The 24,069-nt window shown below is 41.3% G+C and overlaps 1 protein-coding gene across 2 annotated transcripts in view; it reads right to left on the bottom strand.

Annotated features, from left to right (window-relative positions):
• DHX35 (DEAH-box helicase 35) overlaps positions 1 to 24,069 on the bottom strand; it is a 77,511-nt gene that overhangs the window by 43,957 nt on the left and 9,485 nt on the right. For both annotated transcript variants that reach the window (XM_067708132.1, XM_067708131.1), the window contains exons 3-8: positions 21,823 to 21,915; positions 17,538 to 17,615; positions 11,853 to 11,957; positions 8,316 to 8,377; positions 7,397 to 7,466; positions 5,436 to 5,495 (exon numbers count right to left, since the gene is read on the bottom strand). In XM_067708132.1, coding sequence (XP_067564233.1) covers positions 5,436 to 5,495; positions 7,397 to 7,466; positions 8,316 to 8,377; positions 11,853 to 11,957; positions 17,538 to 17,615; positions 21,823 to 21,915 — 468 coding nt within the window. The remainder of the gene's footprint in view (positions 1 to 5,435; positions 5,496 to 7,396; positions 7,467 to 8,315; positions 8,378 to 11,852; positions 11,958 to 17,537; positions 17,616 to 21,822; positions 21,916 to 24,069) is intronic.

The raw sequence follows: 24,069 nt of genomic DNA, 5'->3' as shown, positions 1-24,069 counted from the left end.
ACAAGTTTGTAGGAGTCGTGGGTCCATGAGCTTCATGGTCTGTGGCTAGCCTGCTGCTGGCAGCCCAGGCTGGAGCGAAGGAGCCCAGTTAAGAGGCCAGAAGTGGGAGCATCCACTGAACCAGGGGCCGTGAAGGTGAACAGCCTGGCGAAGGAAGAGCAGCCAGCAAAGGAGCCTGGGAAAGCCATCTAGGAGGCGGAGCGAGGGGAGAAGGTGGAGCCCCAGAGGCTGCAGGCGGAGGAGGAAGATTTTAAAAAAGGCTTGGCAGACAGGCTTTTTGGGCCAAAAAGGCAAGCAGAACAGGGAAGAGGCTGAAGGCTTAACACTGGTGTGAGAGTGCAGATGGCCACACCTTCTGTTAAGGAGTCTGTGGTGCTGAGGGGTAAAGACAGGGAGCTGCTCTTTCAAGAAATCAAACTCAGCATTAAGATCTTTTATCCTTAAGATCTTTATCTTTTATCTCTATTTGGAAATATAAAATATGGATTAGAAAGCAAATAAATATAGTATCAACAGTGTACGCATCTTGAGGCAGAATGAAGGACCCGGAGGAGTGAAGTGGGTTCAACCACCTAGAAAACAAGAGTTTAAGTCAAGTTTCAAAGACATGGATCACACTGACACACACACATGGTGAGAAACATAAAATGACATAGAGGAAGAGGCTCGTCTATGAAATGGAACATAAACGGTGTGGACGTCTGGTGCACTGCCTTCCCAGCTCACCAGCTTCCTCCTGGCAGCGGCTCTGATCTGACCCACAGGACTGGACCCCAACAGCCATGCCAACATGACCTGCCCACCCCTGGCCCATGCAGAATGGTCCCAAGTGGATTCCTGACCCCAGCAGACCCCAAATTCCTTCTTCAGGAATCTGGAAAGAGAAGTTATTCTCTCTTCAAGCTGGACCTGTGACAAAAAACTGTGGGAGCTGTCAGTGATCATATTTTCTGCCGTGTGAATGGAAGCCAATAAAAGAAAAACAACACCATGTGATACAATGGTCAATCAATACTCCGTAATTATACCCGGTTATATTCTGTAATTGTTGACTTATTTAAGCTTACAAACAGCTAAACCAATCAAGGCGACTATTTGATCAGCTCCCGTCAAACTCCGCTTGCCTCCTCTGCCTCCCAGCCACCATCACTGGTGTCCTCACCTGCAGGCTGGGCCACCCCAGACCCTGAGCGAAACCAGAGCGGGTGGTATCTATCCCTCCAGGCAGTGGAGTTTGGAATGAGTCTGTCACCCACAGATCCAGCAGCTGGGGGACCGGGGATGAGTTCTGGTCCCCCTGGGCCTCTAGGGCAAAATGTTACCTGAGCCACGCCCTACCCCACTCCCACGCCCACACACTCTTCCTCTCTCATCCACTTCAGCCCATTCTTTCCTCTTCCTCGCTCTCTCACCTGGGAACACATTCCACACCCCACGTGTACTCACACCCACCTGGGTCCCCCCTCACTCACACACAGACCTCACTCCCCTTCACTGGCCGAGCCAGGAAGGGATGAAGAAAAGGACGGCCTAAGCCCACCCAAGGACCCCGTGAATGCTGCTGACATCCCAACAACCCCTGCATGCTAGCGCACTCAAGGTGTGACACAACTCCTACACTCCACTTTCCCACCTAAAAAAATCACTTCCAGGAAGTCCGTCTCTATCAACTACAGTAGGCAGAAAAGAAAGAAGCTATGTTTTTAAATCTCCATGCCACACCAAAGACAATGAAAGGCGAAAAACAAGTAAGCAAGAAATAAGTATTAACAATAATTCTAAGAAAAGGCTTGGATGTTATAGATTTCGAGCACAGTAAAAACTATTGGGGGCTTCCCTGGTGGCGCAGTGGTTGAGAGTCTGCCTGCCGATGCAGGGGACACGGGTTCGTGCCCCGGTCCGGGAAGATCCCACATGCCGTGGAGCGGCTGGGCCCGTGAGCCATGGCCGCTGGGCCTGCGCATCCGGAGCCTGTGCTCTGCAACGGGAGAGGCCACAACAGTGAGAGGCCCGCGTACCGCAAAAAAAAAAAAAAAAAAAAAAAAAACTATTGGGAATAATTTTTAAAGGGGGGTGGTGACGAACGTAAAATAGAGAAGATGTTCTGGGCAACTTGGTCATGGAGGAAACAACAGGAGATGAGGTCAGGTGCAGCCTTCAAAATAGCATTCCAGCCAGTATCATGGGTAAAGGGCGTAAGAATTATTAAAGAGGGCAACAGAGAGCTTTAACCCAAGAGTTATGGTGGGCAGACCTAAGACAACAGACTCCTATAGCCCGTGAGAAGGTCCGAGAAACCAGCCAGGGCACATGCAGGCATCTCTGTCAGCCATGCTGAGTTTCTTCTCCAAGTTGTTCTGCATCCCAGAAGCCACAGGGATACCAAGAGCCAGGCCCTTTTCATCTCAGCTGCATTACAGAACTGCCCTCCTGACTGGGATCTCCACATCTGTTCTTATCTCTTCTACACAGCACCCAGAGTGATCTTTCTAGAACCCAAATGCGATCAAGTCACTGCTATGCCTCACACTCTGCTGGGGCTCCTGACCAGCAGGGTGAGTCCTCCCTCCTTCACGTGGCCTGTAAGGCCTCCCATCATCTGACCCCTACCAGCCTCTCCATTTGAATCTCCCATCGCTTTCCATTCAACTAAGATTCATTCAACCCCAAGTCCCTGCTCTGTTGTGCCAGACACTGTTTTAGATGAAAGGGATAACACAGAGTAAGACAGTCAGAGTCCCAGTCTTCATGGTGCTTACATTTTAGTGATGGGAGACATACAATAAACAAACACCCAGATATGCATATGTTAGCTAGTGAGAAGCGCTAAACAGAAAAAATGAGGAGAGTAAGAGAATGGAGAGCGACAGGGACACCGTTTTAGACAGTGGTCAAGAAAGGCTCTCTGGGAGCTAATATCTGATCAAGACTGGAATGAAATGAGTGCAAAGCCATGAGAACGTCTGGGGTCAGAGTGGTCTAGAAAGAGGGCTCCCCCCCACCAAGAACAGAAGCATGCTTAGGTTTTTCTGGAACAGCAAGGGGAGGCAGGAGTATAAGGAGCACTGAAGAAGCTGGAAGGAGACAGAGAGGCGACGGGGGGCACCTCACCCCCCGCAGGGGACCACGGGCGAGGTATGGCTCCCACCTATACTTGACTCACAGCCGCTTGAACACATGCTTTCACGCCCCTGTGGTTTCTGTGCATGTTTAGGATGCACTTCCCCACTTCCCCACCCCTGCCCACCTGGTGAACTTCTGTGCATCTTTCCAACCCAGGTGGGATGTCCCTCCTCCGCGAAAGCTTCGGGACATCCCCCAGATGACTAGAGAGTGAGCACCCCCTCCTTGGCTGTCTCAGCACCTTGAACAAACTGAACTGCAAATATCTATTTATGTGTCTGCTTCCCGGAGAAGTCAGGGAGTGTATGAATCACCTGTAGCCAGAACTGTGCTTGTGTGTGTGTGTGTGTGTGTGTGTGTGTGTGTGTGTGTGTGTGTGTGTGTGTGTGTGTGTGTGTGTGTGTGTGTAGCAAGTGGTCAAAATTATGTGTTGAACTGAACTGCTGTCTGGACTAAAATATTAGTCATTAAGAGAAAAATAAGGGGGGGGTGGTTTGAGGAGGATGGAGTGGGAGGGTGGGGTTAGCAGATATACATTTTTTTTGTGTGTGTTTTTTTTTTTTTTTTTTTTGCGGTACGCGGGCCTCTCACTGTCGTGGCCTCTCCCACTGCGGAGCACAGGCTCCGGACGCGCAGGCTCAGCGGCCATGGCTCACGAGCCCAGCCGCTCCGCGGCACGTGGGATCCCCCCGGACCGGGGCACGAACCCGTGTCCCCTGCATCGGCAGGCGGACTCTCAACCACTGCGCCACCAGGGAAGCCCTACATTTTTATATATAGAATGGATAAACACCGCCTGCCAATGCAGGACACATGGGTTCGAGCCCTGGTCCAGGAAGATCCCACATGTTGCAGAGCAACTAAGCCTGTGCACCACAACTACTGAGCCTGTGCTCTAGAGCCTGCAAGCCACAACTACTGAGCCCATGTGCCACAACTACTGAAGCCCACGCGCCTAGAGCCCGTGCTCCACAACAAGAGAAGCCACCGCAATGAGAAGCCCACGCATTGCAAGGAAGAGTAGCCCCTGCTTGCCGCAACTAGAGAAAGCCTGCACGCAGCAATGAAGACCCAATGCAGCCAAAAATAAATAAATAAATAAATACATTTATTAAAAAAAAAAAGAATGGATAAACAACAAGGACCTACTGCATAGCACAGAGAACTATATTCAATATCCCATGATAAGCCATAATGGGAAATAATATTAAAAAGAATATATATATTTTTTATGTATAACTGAATCACTTTGCTGTACAGCAGAAATTAACACAACAGGGGCTTCCCTGGTGGCGCAGTGGTTGGGAATCTGCTGGCCAATGCTGGGGACACAGGTTCGAGCCCTGGTCCAGGAGGATCCCACGTGCCGTGGAGCAACTAGGCCCGTGGACTACAATTGCTGAGCCTGTGCTCTGAAGCCCATGAGCCACAACTATCGAGCCCGCCTGCCACAACTACTGAAACCTGCGCGCCTGGAGCCTTTGCTCTGCAACGGGAGAGGCCACCGCGGTGAGGGGCCCACACGCCACAGCGAGGAGTGGCCCCTGCTCACCATGGCTAGACGTGCAGCGGCGAGGACCCAATGCAGCCAAAAACAAATACATAAATAATTTATTTTTTAAAAATCCTTAAAAAAGAGAAATTAACACAACATTGTAAATCAATTATACTTCAATTAAAATTTTTTTAAAAAAAGAAAAATAATGTAAACTTAGCCATAAAAAAGTTATAGCACGGAAATTATTATATGTACAGCTGTACCCCCAATATAAATGCTAAAGTCATAAATTCAAGAAATATAGGGCTTCCCTGGTGGCGCAGTGGTTGAGAGTCCACCTGCCGATGCAGGGAACATGGGTTCGTGCCCCGATCCGGGAAGATCCCACATGCCGCGGAGCGGCTAGGTCTGTGAGCCACGGCCGCTGAGCCTGCGCGTCCGGAGCCTGTGCTCCGCAATGGGAGAGGCCACAACAGTGAGAGGCCCGCGTACCGCCAAAAAAAAAAAAAAGAGAGAAATATAGCCTCTAACTAGAGTAATAAAAAGAAATTGCCTGTGTAGGGGAAAACATAGTATGTAGAGAAACAAGACAAATAGGTAATTGTGAACTCAATTAACTACAGGCTAGTTTCCACCCACAAGCTGAAAAGGAGTTTCCTCTGATCACATGGAATCTAGGACATTGGATGGCCCCATAAGGAAGGTAGGCCATCCTGCCAAAGGTAAGCTCTTGCTGCAGGTAGCTTCCCAAGGACATGTCCAACAATCCCAGTGCTAACCAGGGACAGAGGGCCAGAGGGGGAAATGCTCATACCTCTGCATCCAAGGTGGCTGAAGCCACAATCAATCGAAGATCCCCTCGCTTTTTCTGAATCTAAAAAAGAAGACATAAAAAAAGACAATGGTAATAGTGTGATACTTACAGATGAGATAATCTGATATCTGAAATTTATTACAAAATAATCCAGTGTGTGTACTTTTTTGCGGGGCGGGGGGGGGGAAGCTTAAAGATGAAACAAGACCAACCACAAATTGATAACTGTTAAGTCATAGGTGAAAAGGTGGCTCATTAGACTATTCTTTCTAACTGCGTAAGTGACAAAATTTTCCAAGATAAAAAGCTAAAAAAAAAAATGGATAGAGAGTACAAAGGAACTTTAAAACCTAAATATGAATTTACCAGAAGTAAAACCATTTTTTCCTGACACCTGGATAGTCAGAATCTATGTATATACAGTTAAAGTATGAAAAAATACATCAAAAGTAAACAAACAGAAATGATAACACCAAGGTAGAAATAAGGACAAAAGATACTAACAGTTATTCAAAGAAACAGATGATCAAGAGGCATAGGAGAAATGATCAAATAAATTATAGCAAAAACGTGTAACAACGAGATTATTTTTTCATCCATCACATTGGCAAAGATTTACTTTCAGTGTTAGCAAAGATTCAGTGAAATAGGCCCCCTTGTTATACCATTCCTCAGAAGGCAATAACCTGGTGGGATAATTCCTCATAAGTATCAAAAAGTCTAAATCTTTGGCCAAGGAATAAATTAATAATGAAAATAACAACAGCAACTAGCATATACTAAATTATGTGCTATTCCAGGGTCTCTGAGTACAGTTGTATAGTATATACACTGCACAAAGAGGCTAGGGGCCTCTGAAATCCAGCCCACCTTCCCCTCACCCAGCTGTGGACATCCTCCCAATGGGAAAGTTACCTCATAGTCTACTTATGGCCCTGTGTCAGGCACCATCCTAATAATTTTACATTTTCTAAGTTTAGCCTGACAACAAATTATGTCATAGGGCAGCTCTAAGAGGACACTCTTCAAAGACAGAGAGGTTCTGCCCAATGCAGTAGCCACTAGCTGCATGTGGCTACAGAGCCCTTGGAAGATAGCCAGTGTGACTAAAGAATTGAATTTTTTATTTTATTCTATTTCAACTAATTAAAACCTAAGGTGGCTAGTGGCTATCAGATAGGAAAGTAAACCAGCAGAGAGAGAAACTTGTATCTGTCCCATTTTAGAGATGAGTAAACTCAGCAGAGTCAGATTTGAAGCCAGAGTCCATGCTCTATCACCTCTTTCTAGACTCCTGTGATTGGGAATTTGTCCAAAGAAAACAACCAGAAAATACAGGAAGGGAGGAGAGGATGCAGGTAAGGTTGAAACAAAATTGGCTGTGGGCTATAACTGTTGAAGCTAGATGATGGGCACATGGGGGTCATTAAATCCTTCTCTCTACCCTGGGGTATGCCTGAAATCTTTTATAATAAATAGTGAAAGAATGAAAAGAAACAGAAATGCAACATATTTAACTACAAGGGTGCTCCTTGCAACATTATTTAAAATAACTTCAAACCTGGGACCCATATAAATGCCTAACAGTAACGGATGAGTCAAATACTTTATGATAGAGACGTGATTATGTAGCCACTAAAAATAATGTCTTCACAGAATATTTAATCACACAGGAAAATGATCTTGATGTAACGTTAAGAAAAATATGCAAGAGACAACTTAGAACATACAATCCAATCCCCACTTTGCCAAAACAGACGCATGTACACACACAAAAAGATGCACAAAGAAAAAAGAAGAGAAGGAAACATACCAACATTCTACCGGTGACTGTCTCTGAATGAACAGGATGACAGATGATTTTCATTTTTTTCCTCCGTATTTTGTTGGATTTTCTAAATTGCTACAATGACTTTCCTAATCAAACAGCAAACAAAACAAAAACAAAAGCAAAGCTATACCTTTTTCAGCAGGCCAATGGCAATGTCGGTGTACAAGGTCCTCTCGTGGGCTTCATCCAGCATGATGGCACTAGAATCAGAGGGACAATCTCAGTAAGCATCAAACCAACCACTGCACAAGCCCATCCAGACCATCAAAGGGACTGCTGGGTATTCAGATCATCAAAGGGACTGCTGGGTATTTAGCCCCCATGCGATCACCTTGTAGCAAAAGTAACGCTAAGTAACTCCTCTTTGACAAGGAGGTAAATCTTAAGCTAATAAAAATAGTGACATCAACAAATCTTGGTGAAGAAAATGGTGTATTTTTTGCTACTTCTAAAGAGTATTACCACCCACGCTGGATTCCAACAGGATCTAATACATGATTTTAAATTCCAATATAACATGTAACCCCACAGAGCACATAAAAATCGGGACACAGCCCACCCACCCAAAGGCTGTTAAACTGCAGAAAACAGCAGGAAGAGGCACATGGTCTCAGCTGTGCCACGTGTGTACCAGTGGGTCAAATGTGATATCCTTTCCCAGAATACCACAGAGCCTGAGTGGGACCACTTTAACCCCATGAGCAATGGACAGACACACAAGGAAAGGGAACGTATAAATAATTATTTGGACTCTGCATATTACATTCAACAAAATGCTGCCAGGTTCTGTGCTGTGCCTCTGCAGTCACCCTCCAGCAAGATCAAAACAAGTCAACAGACTGTTCAAATAACGACAGGGATTTTAATGAGCCCAGTTTTGCCTGTAAATTCTGAAAAGAACATCAAAGGTGGTAACAGCCAAAATAAGGAGAAAAGCTTTGGGAAAGCTGAGCATGGTCGCGAATCCCATCTATTAACACAAATGCTTCTCAATCTACTTGTGTACTTTTGAAACTTTAGGAAACTTATCACAGGAAAAACACATTTACCTGTATTTTGTTAACAATGGATCAACCATCATTTCCCTGACCAGCATTCCATCGGTCAGAAACTAAAACACAGAAACACAAACGTTTAGAAATAATTCAAAAAGTTCAAGTACAACTAAAACACATACAACCTCATCACCAGTGTGTGTACAAGACAATTCCCACCAAGGACTGTGAGAAAATGCCCCAACATTTTGGTTATCAAGCAATAGAATGGTTCACAAACAAGATTTCGAAGATGGGATCCTCAGCTGGGGCTTGCAAATCTTTTAGCAGAATTTCATGCTCTGAGTCTGTACCACTGGCACTGCTGCTGATGAACAGGCAGTGAAGACAAACCTGTGTCTGCCCAGGGGGATGCTGTGAGTCTGAGATCACTGTTCCTACAACATCCCTAAAGACCACAGACTTGCAGCTCTTGAGGTTATTAACCTCAACTTCATCTGATATTATTTTAGGGAGGCTGGATGGGGTTGTGGTTAGGAACACAAGCTATCGTGTCAGGCTGCTGGGAGTTCCAATCTCGGCTCTGCATCTTATTAGCTGTGTGAACCCTGGGCATGTTACTTACCCTCTCTGAGCCTGATTCCTCATTTGTAAAATGGAGAGAATAAAGAATCCACCTCACAGGGTTACTGTGAGAATTGAGTGAGATAGTACATGTACAGTGCTTAGCACAGGCCCTAGCACACAGAGAGAGCTCAAGAATGGCAGCTATTATCATTTAAGCTTAATGAATGTTTATAAAATGCTTCAGAAAAATGTAGTAACAACTAGATGCTGTTATTCTCACCCCAAAACAGTTCAGTACTTTAACAAAGTTAAACATTTCCCTCACACACTGTATCTTAGTATTTTTTGTTTTGTTTTTCAAAGCAGGGTGCATTTCCATCATATTTTTCTCGGACCTGATACGAGCTGTCACATACACACATAGGAGTGAAAGAGAACTTGCCATCAATGACAGACCACCAGGCAAGAACTGGGTGCCCTGAAATTACTACCCAATGGAATACAAAACTTTTCATGAAAGACCCTCTAGAGAGAATCATTTGGTTATGCAGTCCACTGAAACTTATCTAAAAATTAGCTCGTGTAAATATATTTGATGGTATAGAAGAATAACCCCTTTACCTAGCAAAATGAATGTCAAAGGTAACAAAATACAGAAACTTAGAAAACAAGGCCCACATTTTTACAGATCACTACATTTAGATCATCTATTTTCAGCTTTCCTCTGCTGCAAGCTGAGGTAACTGAGTTTCTAACAACCAATATTCATTTCAATATTCATTTTCATTCATTGTTTACAGTACTGGGGAGACTCTGATTCGCACAGTGGTATACACAGTGGACACTGCTGAGTTGATTTACACTGATTACTACTGGTGCTAATTATTTTACTAGTAGCAACGAGGTCAAAGAACACACATATAAAATCCATTACATTTGAAAATGGGAAAGTTCTAATCAGTGCAAATAACATGTGTGAATTCTACACTTTATCAATTTATACTATTGGGTGGGCCAAAAAGTGCCTTCGGTTTTTTAGTAAAAATAAAAGACATATTTTTCATTTTCACCAAGAACTTTATTGAACAATGTATTCACTGTTTTGTTCCACTACCTTCTGCCATTTTTCAGGCAACTTCATAATTCCATCTTCCCAAAACTTTTTATCTTTTCGAGCAAAGAACTATTCCAGGTACCTTTTACAGTCTTTCAGGGAACTGAAATGTTTTCCATTAAGAGAATTTTGTAGGGACTTCCCTGGTGGTGCAGTGGTTAAGAGTCCACCTGCCAATACAGGGAACACAGGTTCTAGCCCTGGTCAGGGGAGATCCCACATGCCGCGGAGCAACTAAGCCTACAAGCCACAACTACTGAAGCCTGCACGCCTAGAGCCCATGCTCTGCAATGAGAAGCCCGCGCGTCGCAAAAGAGTAGTCCCCACTCACCACTAGAGAAAGCCCGCGCCTAGTAACCAAGACCCAACGCAGCCAAAAATAAAATAAATAAATAAATTTATTTATTAAAAAAGAAAGAACTTTGTAAAGACCGAAATAAATGGAAATCCAAAGGCGCAATGTCTGGTGAATATGGCGGATGAATCAGAACTTCCCAGCCAAGCTGTAACCGTTTTTGCCTGGTCACCAAAGAAACATGCAGTCTTGCAGTATCCTGATGGAAGATTATGCATTTTCTGTTGAATAATTCCAGATGCTTTTCATCTGGTGCCGCTTTCAGTTGGTCTAACTGGGAGCAGTACTTGTTGGAATTAATTGTTTGGTTTTCCAGAAGGAGCTCATAACAGAGGATTCCCTTCCAGTCCCACCATATACACAACATCACCTTCTTTGGATGAAGACGGGCCTTTGTTGTGGTTGGTGGTGGTTCATTTTGCTTGCCCCATGATCTCTTCCGTTCCACACTGTTGTACAATATCCACTTTTCATTGTCTGTCACAATTTGTTTTAAAAATGCAACATTTTCATTACATTTAGGTAGAGAATCACATGCGGAAATATGGTCAAGAAGGTTTTTTCGCTTAACGTATGTGGAACCAAAACATCAAAGCTATTCACATAACCAAGCTGGTGCAAATGATTTTCAGCGCTTGATTTGGATATTTTGGGTACGTCGGCTGTCTCCTGCATGGTTGGAGGAGATTGATTCTCAATTATAATTGATTCTCAATTATATTAATACGTTGATTGTTCTCAATTACTGTTTCAATTTAATCACTATCAACTTCAACCAGTCTACCCGACCGTGGAGCATCGTCCAGTAAGAAATCTCCAGCACGAAACTTCACAAACCACTTTTGACACGTTCGATCAGTCACAGCACCTTCTCCATACACTGCACAAATCTTTTTTTTACGTTTTTACCTTTCTTGAAATAATAAAGCATAAAACGCCGAAAGTGCTGCTTTTTTTTCTTCCATCTTCAATATTAAAATGGCTACACAAAAATTCACCAATTTTGATGTCTTTTTAATGCACGCTGATATGACAGCTGTCACATACAATTTATCAAAATTGTCTCGAATGAAGTTAAAGACAACTAAGTGCTACTAGAGCCATCTTACGGAAAAAAACGAACAAACCTTTCGGCCCACCCAATATTTGTTCCTGTTTTTAAGTCTTTTATGGGTAAGTTTCTATATTTAGTGAGCTATGTGGATTGGTGGGAAAACAACAAAACAAACATGAGAAAGGTCAGTTTTGAGTTCTGGTTCCATCACCAACGCACACGTAATGTCAGGTAGGTCATTCAACCTCCCAGGTCCTCAACCTCTTCATCTGGAGAACCAAGGGCTTAGCTCTACTTCCAAGGTCCTTTCTGGGCTAAAATGCCAGGACTCGGAAAGTGCTCTGCACCTCCCAGCAGACTAACTTCCCTGAGGGCCAGGATGCTCTCATACACCTTCTGCCACAGTATCAGTGCCTCAGTCAGCAGCGATGGCTGCATGTTTTTATCTCCCCGCAAAGAATCTTCCTTATTCACAATAGGAAAAGCAGCTCCGCACCTCACCTTAATTCTTGTAGCCAGTGGGTTGGTGCAGTCATCAAAGCGGATGCAGTAGCCCACCTCGTGGCCCAGCACCGCACCCCTTTCCTCAGCCACTCTCCCTGCAACCTTTGGGAAGAAAGATCATGCTGAAAATAGAGACACAGAAATTACTGCCCAGAGCACATACTACGGAAAATCTAAAGGTCACTTATTTTTTAAATAATATGTTGAACACAGTGGGAAATGAGAAGAGAAGGGGCAGGTTATTAGAAAACTAGTGTGATAAACTTTGCAGCTATCAACTTTATGTATCTCACCTCATTCTATAACTGACTTGAGGCAACTTATAAGAATAAAAATGGAATCATGTAAATACGTTACAGATCAGGATCAAAGAAATTACAGACAAAATTCAAAAGATCAAAGTCAATGAGAAAATTTTTAAAACACAGATATGCCTAAGTTATTTAAGTTGAGCCACAAATTCAGCTCTAGATTTCCTGGTGGGTGAAGCAAAAAAAAAAAGAAATTTCAAGATTCACCCTATTCCTAAGCTTTCTTTAGCACACCAACTAAGGACAAATTTCCATGTCTTTACGCCTTGAAATAAAACAACTTCCACTGGACCATGAAGGCAAGGGAACAAGAACGATCAAATTCAATACTTGGCCATGTTCATGTTCTCTTTGGAAGCGAAAGAATAACGTTTCCAGAGCAAGATCATCTAAAACAATCTGCAACAGTGTCCCAGCTACCAAAACTATTACAAGGGGAAATAGAGACAAGAATGCAGGTTGAAAACTTTTCAAAAGGCAGATGAGAAGATTAACAAAGGATCCAAGTTAATGTAATAAAGTAAAGTAGAAAACAAAATACATAATGTATTATGAAGACCATAAACTACAGATATATTTTTCACCTACCAATAGGTGACAAATAAAAGGTGAGGGTAGGAAAGAGAAAAAAGAATCCAACCGCAAGATCTCCTACTACTCCAGAAGGCCATTCAAAGGCTATTAGCTTATTAATAGAAAATATCCAAAATACTGAAAAAACATAAAAGTGGAAGAACAATAATGCTTATAACTTAGTTTACCTTGAAAGAAAAGAGAGTTTAATGCTCATTATGTAAACTTATCTAACTAACAAAGAACCAAAGGGAAACAAAATTACGGAAGTTTCCTGGGGTCCCCACCCACCAACCAACCCCCATGCATGTCGTCTCCTCCTTTCACAGGCAAGGCAACCTCCCATGTAGTCCCTGCATCCTGACTTTGGAACATGAGCTGACACAGGAGGTGTCCTGAGGCAGAGCTTTCAGCTACAGCCATAGGGCCGCAGCAGCCCCAGGCTCCGGAGCCCAGAGGCTCCCTGCACGCAGCTCTGCGAGCCTAGCACACTGGGCGTTATCTGACCATTGGTGTTTAAGAAACTGAAGAGCAGATGAGGATCAGAAGTGGTTCTGCCAGATGACTTGAAATTACAGATCTAAGAGGCCAAGACAGAATCAGTCATCGAGCAGCTGATGTACACCATTTAGTCTTTCAAAACATCTTATGAAACCAGAAATTCATCCTACACTGCTCTACCTCTGGAGGTTATAGCTCCCAATAACCAGGGTTTCACAGGGACAGTTTTGTTATTGTTTCAATTTCAACCCTACAGAACATTAAACTATAAATCTTGAAAAATGGTACAAACAGCGAATGTGTGCATAGAGATACTGGAGCTTATGGGCAAAACCAGCTCATAAGAATGAGCATAGGGTCGTCCCTGGTGGCGCAGTGGTTGAGAGTCCGCCTGCTAATGCAGGGGACACAGGTTCGTGCCCCAGTCCGGGAAGATCCCACATGGCGCAGAGCGGCTGGGCCTGTGAGCCATGGCCGCTGGGCCTTGCGCGTCCGGAGCCTGTGCTCTGCAACGGGAGAGGCCACAACAGTGAGAGGCCCGCGTACCGCAAAAAAAAAAAAAAAAAAAAGAAAGAAAAAGAAAAACAAAAAGAATGAGCATAAATGAACCAACCTCTCCATAAAAATATAATCATTTTATGAAGCCAAACATATTTATTCTTATTATTTCACTATTTGTATACATTTGCTACAAAATGGATTTTAACTTCAAATTCCTTTTCAGAAATTTTATCATGTATGATCACACCACTGGACATTTGCAAGGCCATATTCTGCTGGCTCTTTAATAGATTTTTACCTCTACTGTTTAAGTTCTAGTCCCAATAACCTCATCAATTAGACTGGATAAACATATCTTTTTAATAGAAACAGATATAGGAAAAGGAGGTCAAAAGGAAAACCAGTCACCAATCACTGAGCACGTCCTAGGTGCAGGTGCTGTGCTCCAAGCTTTCACAAATTTTATCTCATTAAACATGTACACAGTCCGTGAGGTGGGCAATAGACCCTCTTTTTTACAAAGAAAGAAACTGAAATAAGACAGGCTTAGAGCTTGTCCTGAATCATAGATCAAGGCAGGGCCTGGTCGTGAAGTCAAACCCAGACTATGTGAGTCCAATGAACATACTCATTAAGGAACTGCCTCTCGCAGAGATCAGGCAATGGCTTGTGTAATCTGTTCTTAGGCTCTGAGACTGTTTTCAGATTTTAGTCTGCACACAAAGTACTTTCTGAGATGCAGCATTTCAAACTGGCCAGCTCTATTAATACTACACAGCTAATTTATATACTCTTTGTTCTTTAAGAGAAAGCATGTGGTTTCATGGAAATTATCCATGGCTACAAATTTGGAGGAAAAATGCAAATTGATTAAGAGCTGGGATTCCAAACCACAAACAGAAAAAATTGTTCAAATGTTTTAAGTAAGTGAATCATCTTTCATGACATAAAAGGTTATGTCTAACATTGCAATCTAGTTGCCGAACCGTTATCTCCATTTTTACACACACACAGAAGACTTGGGAAATGTTTATCAGTAATGTCTAACTTTGAAGTCAATTAAAATGAACTTTGGGGAAAAAGAATTACACAATAATTAAAACTCAATAAGGAGTAAAAATATCTCAAGGAAATAGAATTAATTTCTTGTCCAGGTAGAGACGGCAAAATAAAGGCATCTTTGCCCCCATTTCCCTCTCAGAGCTAATTTAAAACAAAAAAATAAATAAATAAAACATATTATCAACCAAAACCTGCATCTCCAATGAAAGAAGGAAACTGGCACAAGCCCAAACAATAAACTAGGAAACACAGTTGCCAAATACTGTGAGGTCTGAATCTAGAAGAGAGGCCCAGGCCTCCTCACAACCAGAGCAGGCTGCTGGCTTCCTTAATGTGTCACCTCCTTAAAAGGCAGGGCTGACAAGCCTTGTATTAGGAAGACAAGAAGCAGTAGTGTGTTCAGACCCAGGAGACACAGGAAATGTCTCAGTGGAGACCCACTTTGACAGCAAAGAATCACAAAGGAGGGGGAGTTGAAGGAGAAGGCAGGCAACCCAACAGCAAGTATCAATCCCAAATCAGAGAGCCCAAAGAATCTTATCATGAGCTGCAGACCTCTCAAATCACTAAGGAGTGCTGGACCACATTCTCATCCTCATCCCCCACCAGCAAAGGACAATAAGAGATTTGGTGAGAGGCCAGACCAGAACAACCTCACAATTCTGCAGCTAGCAAATGAGCCCACTCAAAGATAAGTACTTATCATAAAAATACCAACACAGCCCACTGCATTAAAGCCAAGTAAGAAAGAAGGAAAGAAGGGAACATGAGCAAAAAAGCAGTTTAAAAAGGAAATTGCAAAAGTATTACCCAAAGAAACAGAAGTAGAATTCAGCCAAAGAAATCCAGTTTCAAAGAAATCACAAGCTTAAGCTAAAATAACTTAAAGAAGAGACAAAGTCAAAGCACAGTTGAGGAGAAACAAGGTCTCAAATGTACAGGTCAGAAACCAATCTGTGGACATCCCCCAAATCTCACAGCCTGAACATGCAAGAAGTTACAGAGAGGCTTTTCCCAAATATGCGAATAGTCCCCCAAATTTACACAATGCTACAAATGCTACAAAGCCAAAGGAGGTTCTCCACAGTACCAATAATAAAAAGCAAATCTAAATCACCCATGCTAGAGAAACATTAAATACTGCTCTACTCTCTCTGAAGGAAGATAATAGGAAATCGTTGTCAAGTGAAGAGGTGGTCAGTGGGGACAGAGCCAAAAATTGCAGGAAAAAAGATTTACAGAAATGTGTCAGCTAATTAACAAAAATACTATGTTATTTTCTGGATTTTTAAAAAATGTTTGTGGTATTATCAGCTTTTAAAATTTGTAATGTATTGTAATATCTCCACCCATTCTAAATATTCACTTCTCTAGCTAGTAAAGAAACAAAAAAGCATTCAAAGAAGTGATTATGAGACCCAGATAAATATACAAAGGAATCAAAATAGAATACATTTGACTAAAAACAATCATGAACATTGTGGACAGGCTTGAAGAAATATCACAAAACAAACTGGAAAACAGATGATTCCAGAGAGGGTGCTAAATACTAAAAAGAGACAAAGGGGATCTAATATACACTTAATTGGTGCTCTTAGAAAAGAGGAAAAAAATAAATGGAACAGAAAAGTGTGCCAAGAAATAATGGATGAAAACCTGCCTGATATAATGAGATTGAGCCTGAAGATTAAAAGTTCTTCCACATTTAATAAAAAATGAGACAGAACAATCAGCATCAAGACATATCCTGGTACAAAAACAAGCATGTTCCAAGCATTCAAGCAGAAAAAGCAGGCCAGGAAGGTAGGGAGTGGAAAAACTCCACTGGACCTCAGACTATTTCTATACAGTGATCCTCCAGGCCAAAAGACAGTGGAGCAGTGTCTGCACAGCTCCTAGAGAGGATGAATCAAGAATTTTATATCAACAAAGACCACAATCAAACATTCTCAGGCATGTAAAATTCAGCCAATCAAGAAATAAAGTGAAATGAGCAATTCAAAGTTGGCAAAACCTTGGAAAATTATTAGTGATTATTAAACTAAAGTTAAATACCTGTGGGAGTTATGATTACAGAAAAGAATATTTATAAATCTTGAAATAAAAATTATAGCACTGCATTTATCACAAATGGAGGGAGGAACGGTAGAAAGAATCAGTGTGCTAATTTACTCTTGTGATAGGCAACTACCTATAACGTAGTTCCAAAAATAAGTAACACCCTAAAGCTTTTTGTAATCCTTTTTCTTAGTTTTCAAGCTTTAATAAATTCTCTTGTAGTGAAAAATTATTTATCCAAAGTTCAGTAATTACTCCTATTTCACTGCAGTTTCCTCTTTTGTTAAATTCAACAAAAGCAAATATATGGCTATGAACCCATTTTTATAAAATCATTTCTGTCCATCCAGCCAACCATTCATTTTTATGTGAACATAAAAGAGAAACTTGAAATGATGTTCACAAATGTTCAAACTGTTTTTGCTGGGTGGTGAGATTTGGGTTTTGGTTGTTTTTTTTTAATCACTTTTTTTGTTTTGACTTCTGTACTTTATTACTACATAAAAATTCATAATGTACAGGTATCAATTTTACAAAAATAATCATAGTTCTTTTTCAAATGAAGAATTAAATTCTTGAGGAGCTGCAAATCATATTCATTTGCAGCTTTTAGGAAACAAGGAAAAAGTCACTGAAATAGAAGACACAGAGTCTTTACAACAAAAGAGAAACTCACTGTAACAGCAGCCACTCTTCGGGGCTGGGTCACTCCCACCACTCTTCCTTCGGCTGTCCAGCCAGCTTCTGCGAGGTACTACAAATAAAATCACATTTCAGTATACAACTGACACCACTTCTCCAGAAACAATCTCCCCCAAGATGACCCTGGATTATGTTAAAATCACTGAGAAAAGAATTAACAGATGGTTCTTCTCCCAGCAGAGATTTAAAAAACTATTTTGCAAATGAGGCATCTGAGGTTTTGAAATGTTAGGTCATGTGCTTAATTAAGTTCACAACAGAAGTGATAATCAGAAGAACTAAGGCATAAATTCAACATTCTGACTCCCCAGTCTTACAAAATTTCCCCGTACTACAGCTGTCTCAAGGAATAAAAAAACCATCCACGGGTCACTCAGAACAGTGCTAAATCTGTAGAACAAAGAATTCTAAAGTGCACACAGAGACATGCAATAAATATCAACCACACAAAATACTTTAGTCAGAGTAAATAAAAATAATTAGATTTTTTAAACAAGACCAATAAAACAACATTGGTTATTGCAAAAAAAAAAAATCAGACTTTATATACATGTATATATCCCATTAGATTTTATTAGTATACATTAAATTTGATTATCTGATTTATTTCTGTATTTATTTTCCACATATACTAATTTCTTATGTATTTATTTGATTATATGCTTTTTAAAATCCAAAATGGATAACAGGGGTTATCAGAGTTACCTGTTTTCATAATGTCTAAATTGTTTTACAATCAATATATATTACTTCTATAACAGAAAAAGATTTAAAATGCTGTTACATACATGTATCTGCTCATTTGTTCAAAAGAAATAAAGGAAGGACAAACTAGAAACTAAAGAGAATGGTTGACTACGGAGGATTGGTAGGAAAGGGGTGGAAAAAGGGAGGAATGAAAACATGGCAGCAGGGATGAAGAGGGAGGGGCAATGCTTTGAGTAGAGTTTTTTGTGTAGCTCTGACTCTCAGAACCACAATCATGTTGCACGTACTCTTCAAGTACCCAAATAAATACACAAAACCAACCAGGATGTGGAGGGAAACCAAAAGAAATGCAAACACTATCAAATGACCCTTTCTGTATTACAAATGAATAACTGATCACAGTGAAGGGGGTGGAGAAGAAAAGAACCAACCTAAGTAACTGAAAACAGTATCTTGACTGAAGGCCAGAGATGGAAAGAACTGTACCTAAGTGCTGTAATCTACTTAGTAAATGTTAGGGGTATGGGTTAGGAATTCTGAAGCTATTTTATGGGTCCTTTAGATGAGCCCTATGATGTGGGATTGGAATCAACGAAGTATCAGCATAAATTCATGATTTTTAATATATATACAGATTGATACAGATATATAAGTGGGATTATGTAGGGATTTAGTATTCATATATATTTCCTAAATCTGCCCACTGAGACTTATAGCAATGACACCTCAGTAACAATGAGCACCCTAGCACCCAAATCTTGATTTTTAAACACCATTCTCCAATAAAAGGAACCAGGGCTCCTTGGAGAAGCGGTTGATCCCAAGGCTAGTGCAGGAAAAACATAAGACAAGCCTGACACTGTCTGCGTTATTAGAAAGTAAGGAAGTGTTCAAAAAAAATGAATGGAGGCTCTTAGGAAGAACACAGGACCCAAACTGAAGGAGCTCCTAATGACCAAATCTGGACCATTCTGACCAACAAAATAATGGTAGTATTGGATTTTAACCCATAGAATAAAATAAATATCCATGAATCCATACCGATACACATAAATAATTGAATAAATAAATAAGTGAGGGAGAAAGAACAGTTCATCCTTACAGAAGATTCCATTTAATAAATGTAAAAGGAAATAGGAATAGAGAAAATCCTTCATTAGAGAAACACCTGAGTAACTGCTGCAGATAAGATCTACGGAGGGATGCTAAAATTAGTAGGTGATAGTTTGAAAAGCAGATTATTTGCAGTCTAAAAATATCTCCTCCAAGATATTTATCAACTACAAAGGGAAAGACAGTAACTTTACAGATGAAACCTGGCACCTTAACAAAGTGATCAAATTATCCTCACCAGTGGTAAGACCACCATGTCAACCCTCTTGATACAATGCACTAAGAAGGACGCATCATTTCTATGGGATTCTTGCCAAAAATGCATCAGCTCATTCTAGTCATGAGAAAACGTCACACGAACCCAAACTGAGGGACATTCTGTAAAATAAATGCCTGGTACTCTTCAAAAATGTCAAGGTCATAAAAGATGAAGAAAGAATGGGGAACTTTCATAGACTGCAGGAGACCAGGGAGAAGGATCCTGGATCTTCTGAGAAGGAACTTTGGTGGGGAAACTGATGAGCTTTGAATAAGATCTGTAGTCTGATTACTGGTATTGTTATTGTCCTGCTTTTGATTACTGTAGTAAGGGAAGTGGGGTAAGGGGTCTAAGGGAATTCTGTATTATTTTTGCAACTTTCCTGTTAGTCGAAAATTAGCTAAAAATAATAATTTAAAAAATGCCTGTAAGGAACAGAGTGTTTTAGATAATGTAGGTTTTTGCTATCAAATCTGTGAAATTTCTCTCTTGCACTGAATACATACACAAAATACTACCAACCACCCCAATCAACACAAATTCAGAAACAGAACTACAAGAATAATGGCTAAGATTCACCGAGTACATCACTAAGTGCCAGGAACTGTCTGGTATGCATAACCCCATTTAATCCTCACAACAAATCCAATGCGGAAGGTAATAGCATCATCAGCAATTTAGAGATAAGGAAACAAAGAGGTCATATGCTTTGTCCGAGGACACAGGTAAAAATCCAAGAGCTAGGATTCAAGCTCAGCAAACCAAAGCCATATAACCAGGACACAGTTCTACCATCCAAAATAAAACACACACACTCTCGTAGTCAATCTCTTAGTACTAGTGTTAGGGGAAAGAAAAACAATTTGCATAATAATAAATCTGTCCATGAAGCCAGTCTCTCAATACACCTGGGATTTAGACTTCTGCCTGCTTATGGTTGCTTACAGGTGAAAATTTAAAGATGCTGCAAAAGCAGGTATAGTGTTGACATCAAGAGTCAGTGGATGTGGCTCCCCTGGTGGCACAGTGGTTAAGAATCTGCCTGCCAATGCCGGGGACACGGGTTCGATCCCTGGTCCGGGAAGATCCTACATGCCACGGAGCAACTAAGCCCGTGCACCACAACTACCAAGCCTGCGCTCTAGAGCCTGTGAGCCACAACTACTGAGCCTGTGCTCTAGAGCCTGCGAGCCACAACTACTGAGCCTGCGTGCTACAACTACGGCAGCCCGCGCGCGCCAAGAGCCTGTGCTCCGCAACAAGAGAAGCCACCGCAATGAGAAGCCCGCGCACCACAACGAAGAGTAGCCCCTGCTCGCCGCAACTAGAGAAAGCCCGCGTGCAGCAGTGAAGACCCAACGTAGCCAAAAATAAATAAATAAAATAAATTTTTTTTAAAAAAATCTGTATTAAAAAAGGAAAGAAAAACCTACAAGGACTCTTATCCCTGACCACTTAAATATCATTCTTCACTTAAGAGCTTCAAGTTGAAGCTCTTAAGACACACTTTGACTTCACTCTATCTTTCCACTCTTGATCTTACCTGTCCACTCTGTTGAGCCCCAAGCACTTCTCCACCCCAGTATCTCTAACCACAATATTCACTGGATGAGGACATCTTCCCAGCCAACTCCCACTGATCATTCAAGTTCTATTTCTTTGTCTTTTTTTTCTTTTTAATATTTTTTCCCCAATTTCAAATGTCATTTCTTTTATGAGGCCTTTCCTGATCCTTCTTTCCACTTGTATCCACACCAGATAAAATTTTGTCCTGTAAGAGAGGTTTCTTCCATAGCACTGCGTAATTCTGTAACAGTCAATCTTTATTCACAACTATAGCAGCATCCATCTTACACCACCTCTTCAACTGCAATTATTTGAGGACAAAAACTATGCATTACACTTCTTCAAATGAGTTCCCATTGTTCCTTTCAGAGTATGGCTATTCTATTATTATTTTAGAATTATAATAAATTGAAGATGACCATTACTTCTTCTAATCAAAGAAATTAAAAGTTTAATAAAAGTTCAAAAGTTTAATAAAAAACATCTAGTTGGGTTGACTATTTCCTCTCTGAGAGGAGATCTTAAAAATGCAAAAAAATGGTAAAGAGAGTTCTCAAGTTACAAAATCCTTCCAATCAAATCTAAGTATAAAGACACATTTAAATGTACTCACTTGTGGAATCTGCGTGCTTTTCCCACATCCTGTTTCTCCAACAATCACCACTGTTTGATAGTTTTCTATCAAGTACAGTATATGATTCCTAAGCTGAAAAAATATAACCAAACATTGTAAATAGACATACATTTTCTCAAAAGACCTAAACAAAGATATTTAAACATTATGAAATGAGCTGTTTGCCAAAGGGAAGGAAATTTTAAAAAGAACTATCAAAATATATTTCTAATATACATCAAAATACATTGCAGGTACTGTTAGTGTCAGTACAAGGTGATACAACTGCCACTGAGTGTAATAACTTATCAAAATATATAACGCACATACCCTTTGATTCAAGATTTCCACTTATAAGAAGTTAGACTACAGACATGCTAATACATGTGAACAAAGATGTATGTACAAGCATACTCACTGCGTATTGTTTATAAGAGCCAAAAATTCAAACAGCCTAAATGTTCATCAACAGGGGAGTGGTTACACAGCTGTGAAACACTTCAATAATGGAATAATACACAGTTGTTAAAAAGAACAAATGTCTATTTGTACTGATGTGGAATGGTCAATGAGGTCTGCTATGGTAAGAAAGCAAAGTGCAGGACAGTGTGAATGATACACTACTATTTGTGTTTTTAAAGAAAGGGTAGGGACTTGCCTCGTGGTGCAATGGTTAAGAATCTGCCTGCTGGTTCAGGGGCCACGGGTTCAAGCCCTGGTCCGGGAAGATCCCATGCTGCGGGGCAACTGGGCCCGCACGTCACAACTACTGAGCCTGCGCTCTAGCGCCTGCAAGCCACAACTACTGAGCCAGCATGCCACAGCTACTGAAGCCTGCCAGCCTGGAGCCCGTGCTCCGCAACAAGAGAAGCCACCACAATGAGGAGCACGCACACCGCAATGAAGAGTAGCCCCTGCTCGCCGCAACTAGAAAAAGCCCACGCGCAGCAACTAAGACCCAATGCAGCCAAAAATAAATAAATTTTTTAAAAAAAGAAGAAGAAAGGGTAAATACATATATGCTTCTTTATGTATAAGCTACTTTGAGGAAAAACAAAACAAGAAACTGGTAACTATACTGTCTCCAGTGAGCAAAAGAAAGTGGCCAGGGAGCAGGGGTATGAAGGAGACCTTTGAATTTTGTTCAACATGCATGTATTACTTAATTTAATTTTTTTTCATTTATTAACTTGTGAAAACAAAAAGAATATGCTTTCGTCTCTACCTCTAAGGCCAAGTTCACAATAAAGCAAGCATAGGTTACATCTATATTTCTATTGGGCCTTCCTTAATCCATTCAGTAGGAGCAGAAACACTGATTTGGCCACTGAAAAGTCACAGATAATTCCAAGATCCCATGTACTTAGCTTCATAATGTATTTCTGTACCCACATTTGATTACAGACACACCTGATGATCTGTAAAGTCATAAAGGTATTCCATAAATTCCTGGTTTGGAATGAAGTAAAAACCTGCCGAATTCTCCCACTCTGATCACTGCTCAGCTCATCTGACTCCACACCAACAATGTGTTTGGTGAAGACTGGGAGAGATAGATGCTGCCTTCCTGGCTAAATAAGGTATTGACTGTTTGGGGTTTTGAATTTAGCATTATTTAGGGTCTAAATATGTAGTTCTCAAATCTCAGTGTAAAAATCTTTTAGGATATTTGCTAAAAATGAAGATTCCTAGCCCTACCCTCAGGGTTTTTGATTCAGTAGGGCTAGGGTGAAGCCCAGGAATCTGCATTTCTACAAACACCTAAAGGAGATTCTGCTGCAGGTACTCTGGGACTCGTCTAGATGCTTTCCTGTCGATTGCTTGGACTCTGTGCTTTCTCTTGTTTGGGGCAGAGAAAGGGGAAAGGTTTGGGTTCTTCACAGATATTTTGTAAATGATATTTTGTAAATCCATCTGCTGGATGGATGGTTGAATGGATGGATGGATGGGTGGGTGTTCAAGGAAAACTTGACAGAAAATTTGAATACAGAGAGAGACACACATGGTATTCCAGGAAAGGGAAATGACATAAGTAAAGGAAAGAAGATGGAAATAGGCAAACTATATGAACTCTATTCGAGGTGTGCTAGAAAAGCCCACGAAAGGCTCCAGGTTTCACTTGGAAATGAATTACAATAGGTGTAGTTAGGGCCGCACTGTGAAAGCCTTGAACGTAGAGCTAGCATCTGGACTTTAGCCAGGAGGCAGTACATGCTATAAGTGTTCCGAGAAAACTGGGCAGCAATA

Source organism: Pseudorca crassidens, chromosome 15 (assembly GCF_039906515.1).
Source record: "Pseudorca crassidens isolate mPseCra1 chromosome 15, mPseCra1.hap1, whole genome shotgun sequence".
NCBI classification, from domain to species: Eukaryota; Metazoa; Chordata; class Mammalia; order Artiodactyla; family Delphinidae; genus Pseudorca; species Pseudorca crassidens.
Note: the sequence above shows the minus strand (reverse complement) of the source record. Positions and strands in the feature narration are given on the sequence as shown.